This window comes from Thalassophryne amazonica, chromosome 4 (genome assembly GCF_902500255.1).
Source record: "Thalassophryne amazonica chromosome 4, fThaAma1.1, whole genome shotgun sequence".
Classification (NCBI taxonomy): Eukaryota; Metazoa; Chordata; class Actinopteri; order Batrachoidiformes; family Batrachoididae; genus Thalassophryne; species Thalassophryne amazonica.
Genome location: NC_047106.1, coordinates 90764958 through 90773048, shown reverse-complemented (window position 1 = coordinate 90773048; position 8091 = coordinate 90764958). Strand labels below are relative to the sequence as shown.

Below are 8091 nucleotides of genomic sequence, written 5' to 3'. Positions count from 1 at the left end.
ATTACATCATAGGCCCTGCCCCTGTTTCTTCCCATTTGCATGACGTGCTAGATTCATCATGATGCAAGAAAATAAAAAGGGATTGACACATTGACACTATTTTGTGTCTTACCTCAGAAAAGGGGTAAAAAAAAGAGAACAGGCACAATGGCTTTTTTGTCTGTCAAAGTGACTTTAGTCATGTATGCTAAATTGTTTTTCAACTTTTGCTCTGCTGGGCCTCCTTCTGTTTCTTCCTGTCAGTTACAGGGACACTTCCACCTGAATATGATGCACAAGTCTGGAGATGTTGTTCTTGGTGGGTTGTTTGCATTCCATTTATTTTCGGTCACTCCTGATCTTTCATTTAATTCTGAGCCCCAACAACCTTCCTGCTACAGGTGAGTGTGTCATTTACTCAAAGACAAGAACATATAAATAATACTGTCATATTTGAAGAATTTAAGAGTTTTAAAGTAACTGTTTAATAAATTATGTTACAAAAGTATTTGTTATTGAAAAATTAACTCGGAATCAGTGATAACTGTAAGAGTATTAATTTTAATTCTGTGTGGGTTGAATTAACACTGAGGATGTTGCTCTGTGGTTTTGGTATCAAGTGTTACTGTCTGACAGCAAGCTGATAAACTGATGAATTATACATTTTAGTCTATTTCAATATTTAAGAATTTAACTGTTTTCAAGTTGAACTGTTTTATAAATTTTGTTTCAAGTCTATTTTAAATTGAAAAATTAACTCAGAATCAGTGATAATTGGAAGAGTATTCATTCTGTGCGGGTTGAATTAACACTGAGGATGTTGTACTGTGGCTTTTGGTAATAAGTGTTATTGTCTGCCAGTAAATCTGATAAACTGACAAATTATAAATATTTTTCTCAGTTTCAATATTCAAGGATTCAGGCAGGCTCAGACCATGGCATTTGCTATTGATGAGATCAACAGAAATTCCAACCTACTTTTGAATGTGACTCTGGGATACAAGCTTTATGATAACTGTGTCAATGTTGGAGTTGGATTCCGTGCTGCCTTGTCTTTAGCCAGTGGTCAAGAGACAGAGTTTAAATTAGATGAAACCTGTGTGGGAACCCCTCCTGTGTTGGGAATTGTGGGTGATTCTTCCTCTACACGTACTATTGCCATCTCATCTGTCTTAGGTTTGTACAGAGTGCCAATGGTAAGTTTTCTGCATCAGCATCTAATCATCATTTTGCTGCATTTCCATTCAGTTTGAACTTTTAATGTAAATACAGGAAGAAAGACCTTTAAAAGTATTCATATAAAGAATAATGTATTCATGCTTTCAGCCTTTGTAGGTTACAGTCTTTATCTTGTGCAGGTGAGTTACTTTGCAACATGTTCTTGCTTGAGTGACCGAAAAAAGTTTCCATCCTTCTTCCGGACTATCTCAAGTGATGCTTTCCAAGTAAATGTCAATCTGTATGAGGAAAATGTAAAACAGACAGTATGGAATGTTGATGCAGTGAAACAAATCTCTGTGTAAAAATAATGGAAACATTAATATAGTACACCTTTACAGCAGATTTGCTCTTGACACCACATTGAGGTCTGTACATTAATATGTAAATTCTCTGTATAATTAGGTACGTGCTATAATTAACATTTTAAAACACTTTGGCTGGACCTGGGTTGGTCTGCTCGTCAATGATGATGACTATGGACTCCATGCTGCCTGATCTTTCCAGTCTGACTTGGTTGAATCTGGTGAAGGTTGTCTGGCTTACTTAGAAGTTTTGCCTTTAAACAAGAAGCCAACTGAATTTAAGAGGATTGTGAAAATAATGAAGCAATCTACAGCTCATGTGGTGATTGTATTTGCACATGAAAGTCATATGATTCAACTCACAGAAGAGGTTAGAATTAAAATACATGTCAATTTGGGAATCTGTATATACAGAAGTCAAAAAGTATGATTCACAGTAATAATTACATCTTTTGACCCAACACACACACACACACACACAAAAAGCTTTATGGAATAACGACAGAATGAGTGTTACTGAACTGTTGTATTTCTGCAGTTTGATGATTTTGAAGTTTGATGATTTTCTTTTTAACCTTACAAAGGGAGTTCACAGAATAAAGAGCCTTGCTAATATGTATTGTTTCTATCATAACAGAAAATGTTCTAATGAATTCTGCTCAAAACACGCACTTATTTTGTCAGTTGAGTACAGTTTTCACAACAACAGTGCATTATTGGCCCTGCAGTATGACATTTGTTCTGCTGTCACACAATGTACAGGTGGTAAAACAAAATGTGACAGGTGTGCAGTGGATGGCCAGTGAAGGGTGGACATCAGCTGCCATTCTCCACACCCCCGAACTCATGCCATACCTGGGTGGGACCCTGGGCATCGCCATCCGACGAGGAGAAATTCCAGGTCTAAAGGAGTTTCTGACAAAAATACATCCTGACCAACACCACAACAACAGCTATGGACGTAGCTTGGTGAAAAATTAACCTCATATTGAACAGAAATATACAGATGTTTTGTTGTTGTTATTTTCTCCCACTGCATTTCTGTTAACTGGGTTTTTCAATTTTTTTCAGGTAAAACAGTTTTGGGAATTCACATTTCAATGTAGATTTGCCCCACTTCCAGCAGGCTGGGTGGAATCTGGGGGAGCTCTATGCACTGGACAGGAAGATCTAAAAAACGTGAAGAGTGAGATTTTGGATGTTTCAAATCTGAGGTCAGAGTACAATGTCTACAAGGCTGTGTACGCACTGGCATATGCCCTTGATGACATGCTGCAGTGTGTGCCAGGGAGAGGACCTTTCAGAGGGAAAAGCTGTGCCAGTTTAAACAAGCTAGAGCTTTGGCAGGTGTGATGTCTGTTTGAATACATTACAGAATTTTGTGTGTAATTCAGACTGACATTGATTACGTCCAGAACAAGAAATTAAAATATGTAAATCAACCATTCTTAAATGGTATGGTGGGTCTCCATGTGCACATTATGTACACTGAATTAGGTGGAGACTTGGTAAGATCACGCTAATGTAATGCACCCATGCAGTGAAGCATTACGTTAGACATGAATCTGTCTCCAACACTGTTCCTGGAGTGTCCTGCCCTGCATGTTTCCATGTCCAGCTGCTCTGTTCACACCTGATTTGTTTTAAGTTGGTGTTTCCCAGCTCTTGTTTGGCTAAGCACACGTGAGTCAGTTCATTTACCTGTAAGTGTACCAGAGAGAGTTTGAAAATATGCATGGCAGGTGCTTTCTAAGGGTTAGAGATCCCTCATGTGATGTGTCTTCATGTACCAGGACGATGTAGCATGGGCTGACATTTTTTGATATGTGCAAACTTTGTCTGCCCTGTTGACCTATTAAAATATTTTATTATCCCCACATTTCTATATATTAGAGATATGGGGATGGACCGGTTGTTTGCCTGGCCAGTTGCCATCAAGGACCAAAGGCAATTCTGTGGTGTCTTGGATGTGGTGAAGTGCAGCACCATTATATTCTCCCAGACTTGACTTCACTGACATGTTGTGACATTGCATTGGTGCATTTGATGATACTCGTGGCAATTGATTGGTTTTGAGCCTGACCCAGAAGAGGAGGGCATGGTTCTCCATCTTTTGCATTCTGAGAAACCAGTATTTCTTGAGAATTCGTTTTGTTATGACTCACTGAATGCAATGTGGAGAAATGTTGGTTTCTCAGAATGCGATTTGAGGTTACAAATAAAAATGGTTGCTGTGGTGTGGTAATGGTGGTGAGGTAGTGTCATGACAGCGTGGTGGGAGATGCACTCCAGGGTAAATGGTCGTTATGATCTAGTTAGTTGAGGTTTGTCTTTTTTGTTTTTGTTGTTCCTGTTGTTTGCTTTCAACATGATGGATATGGTAGTGAACTGCATTGGGATTTGTCACAATTTTTACACTGGATGTGCTTCTTGACACAACTCCAGTTCGGCATGGAGAAATGTGTGCAGCTCCTGGTGTTCCTAAGTGATCATTCATCCAAATACTAATCAGGACTTACGTGGCTTTACTTCTGAGATCTAATAGGATCAGGTGTTTCCAGAGCAGCATAAATGCTTGGCATTCTGGGTTATATAGCTTGACATTTTGTGAAAGTGGAAACCCTGAAGTGTAATGATGAAAAGAGACACAGCAATGTATTGTATTTTTTATCAGTTTGGCTTCAGATCAGAGGATCCTCAGTTCAAAACACAGTCAGACCGGAATTCACTAAGGGCCTTTGGGCAAGGCCCTAAATCCCCTAGTTTCTCCCGGTGTGTAGTGAGTGCCTTGCATGGCAGCACTCTGACATTGGTGTGTGTGTGTGTCTGTGTGAATGGGAGGCATCACTGTAAAGTGCTTTGAGCTTCTGATGCAGATGGAAAAGTGCTATATGAATGCAGTCCATTTATCAATTGGCAGACTAACATTTTTAACCTCTTATTTTCTGTCCCTTAATTCTGATTTTGACAGCTTGTGCATTACTTGCAAAATGTCAATTTCAACACATCATCTGGTGACCAGGTGCTATTTGATGAGAATGGTGATGCCTTACCAATCTATGACATTGTTAACTGGCAGTGGCTCCCTGATGGAACAATAAAGATTGAGAATGTGGGTGTGTTTCAAAAGTCAGCCTGGAAAGGTGAAGAGGTTAAACTTGAAGAAAATAGAATCTTCTGGAATTTACAATTCAAAGAGGTCATGAGATATATTTACTGGCATTTATGAAACAGGCGATTGTAGCCATGTAAAATTATGTAGAATAAGATAATTACCTTTGTTTCTGCAGCCACCCCAATCAGTGTGTAGTGAAAGCTGTCCACCTGGCACCCGCAATGCAAGAAAGAAAGGGAAGCCTGTCTGTTGTTTTGAATGTGTGCCATGCTCTGAAGGAACGATCAGCAATAAAACCGGTTGGTGTTTTTAACACTTCAGCTTTCCTTTGAAAATATGCACTCAAAAAAACAAACAAACAAACAAACAAAAAACAGTCCAGCACTGTGGTTTCCACTCCCATTTTTCATGAGTTGACGACACACAGAAGTTTTATTTCTCTCCATCTTTGTTCACAAATTTGGAAAAAAAATCACTTTCTGCAGGATGAATACATATGGAACAGTTAATCATACACTCATCACACATAAGCCGATTGTGGCTGAATGGTGTCAGCATGACACATCCGGCCACAGTTGGGAAGTATTGAGGTGCGGTCTGAAGACTGACGGATGGCAGTCTCTGAGCAGTCTACATAGCTGGTACCATTCACTCGGCTGTCCCGAGTGTGTTGCACAGTTCAAAACACTCTTGGTGCTGTCGAGATGGGATGCATATGATGGTGTCATAACAGCACTTGAAATGATCTGATCACGGTTGATTTGAGTTCTGTGATGGATCGGTCACGGCAAAGCCTGCAGGCATGTTGTGCCATGTATGTCCACCTCCACTGGACCCTGGCCAGGGAGGGCAAAGGAAATGTTGATATGTAATAACACAAATGATGAATGTGTACCAACACATTCATCATGTCCAGTGAATGTGAATAGCATGCAATCAAACTGAAAACACTGTATGCCACTTCTGGTCAATGCGCCGCACAACGCGCACTGCAGCAGATGTGAACAGGCTGTTGTATCCATATTAGACCTTACAGTACAGATATATTTCCAGTCCTTCCCATGGGCGACATAAATAATGTAAAATATTGTACCCATCATATCTGTGATACTACAGGCAGGTCACCTCTCCATGATCTCATGTGCAGTAATGCATCATAGCACATGTCAGAGGCTCAGAGCTGAATGGATCTCACCGCTGTAATATACATATTATTACTTGATCACCATCAAAACTCTATAGGAGGTGTGATGTAGAAATGTATCGCCAGGCCCTGACAATATTATTAAACATTAATCTCACCTCCAGCACAGAACCAGGAGTGTTTCACAGTGCTGGGTGGACAGGACCCAGGACTACAGCCTGTGGTGAAAAGCCTCTCACCCAGCTGCTGTGTGCCGCAAACAAGCACATCATTAATAAATCCCATGTGATAATCCAACCATCACAGTGTACAGAGATCCACTGTGCTGAGTGATGCAGTGAGCAAAAAAAAAAAAAAAAAGAATAAAAAGAAATTAAAGTTCAGTGGAAAGGTTGTGTCTGACGACTGGTGGGAAAGCTTGGCCCACTGTCAGCAAACTTTCAGAAAGGTGTCCAGTGGCAAAAATGTTCTAGAGATGAGCATATTATGTGCACAAAATACATTTTAGATATTTTTTTTTACTTCAATTCATGAACAAAACAAAAGTGGCTGAGTGTAATTAAAATGCACATTCTCTGCTCTATTCATTAGACTCCATGGAATGCACCAGCTGCCCAGAAGACCTTTGGTCAAGTTCACGGCGTGACCAATGCATTCCTAAAGGAATAGAGTTCCTGTCCTATCATGAGCCTCTGGGTATCTGCTTGACAACTGCCTTGTTGCTGGGGACATTTATCTGTGCTGTTGTCCTCTGGATCTTCACATATTATCGCAGTACACCCATAGTGCGAGCCAACAATTCAGAACTGAGCTTCCAGCTCATACTTTCACTCAAACTGTGCTTCCTGTGCTCACTGCTGTTCATTGGCCGGCCTCTTCTATGGACATGTCAGCTGAGGCATGCAGTGTGTGGGATCAGCTTTGTGCTTTGTGTCTCATGTATCCTGGTAAAAACCATGGTGGTTCTGGCTGTGTTTAAGTCCTCCAAACCAGGAGATGGACCCAGGTTGAAATGGTTTGGTGTGAAGCAACAGAGAGGGACAGTTCTGGCTTTGGGTTCTGTCCAGGCAGTAATCTGCATTGCTTGGCTTACGTCTTCCTCTCCAGCTCCTCATAAAAACACTCAGTATCAGAATGACAAAATAGTTTATGAATGTGTTGTTGGTTCCACAGTTGGTTTTGCAGTGTTATTGGGTTATATTGGCTTTCTGGCTGTCCTCAGCTTCCTGCTTGCATTTCTGGCCAGGAATCTTCCTGATAGCTTTAATGAGGCTAAACACATCACTTTCAGCATGCTGATATTCTGTGCTGTGTGGGTGGCATTTGTTCCGACTTATATCAGCTCCCCTGGTAAATATGCAGATGCAGTGGAAGTATTCGCCATCCTGGCCTCCAGTTTTGGCCTCTTGGTTGCACTTTTTGGACCAAAATGTTACATTATCCTCCTAAGACCTGAGAGAAACACAAAGAAGGCAATCATGAGCCGAGGTATTGAAACTTAAAGGAGGGTTAGTCAGAATTATTATTATTTTTATTGTGTATCAAAATAAATAGCACAGTGTAGTTACAGTAAGTGAATGGGCTTTGCTAATAATGATAATTTTGGATTTTATATATATATTCATGCAATATCTATTACACTGTCTTAATAGAGTTAGTCAAGGGGACCTCAAACCTATGTGTTACGAGTTTTGGTGTTGACCTACTTTTGTGCAAAAATTCAAAACGGCCTCCACACCAACTGAAATGTATCTCCTTATTAACATGCATTGCAATTTACATATGAGAAATTATCATGTTTGACAAAATAATTTGAAAGATAATGAATTGCAAATGTGACAAAAATGAGAAACACTTCATTAAAGGCTGACAGTGCATTTAATTTCCAGTGAAACAATACTTTCATTGTTGTCGTTAAACTCACACATTAGCCTAGAAGGATGAACAAATACAATTTTACAATTTTAATACCAGTGGTGGGCACAGCTAATCAAAAATTTTGCTTCGATAACAGTTAAAACGCTAGCTGAAAAGTTATCTTTTATAAAAAACACCTAAAACATTTAGCAGAAGTTATAGATAAAAGCTAAATCGATAACTTTCAGTATTGACGTCAGTACACTAGCAACTACTGACACAACAACGAGCCAGTGCTTCTGTGTCAGATCAGCCTTCTCTCAACAAGAGACCTGGTGACCAGAGAGAAAGGGGAGGGGATGGGAGTCACACCATACAGACTTGCCAGCATATCACCCAAGTCATGCACACGCAGACAGTTTTAACTTATGGTTAAAATTTTAACCAAACTAATTCCAGACAAGTTATTTAAA

At 39.9% G+C, this 8091-nt stretch overlaps 1 protein-coding gene across 1 annotated transcript; it reads left to right on the top strand.

The window, feature by feature from the left end:
• Positions 1-237: 237 nt before the first annotated feature.
• On the top strand, positions 238-7263 carry LOC117509222 (extracellular calcium-sensing receptor-like). Its single transcript, XM_034168945.1, is given in 9 exon segments — positions 238-380; positions 881-1175; positions 1338-1424; positions 1603-1872; positions 2265-2471; positions 2574-2849; positions 4474-4701; positions 4793-4916; positions 6353-7263. Coding segments are annotated over 9 exon segments (2511 nt in total). The 5' UTR covers positions 238-267.
• The last annotated feature ends 828 nt before the right edge of the window (positions 7264-8091 follow it).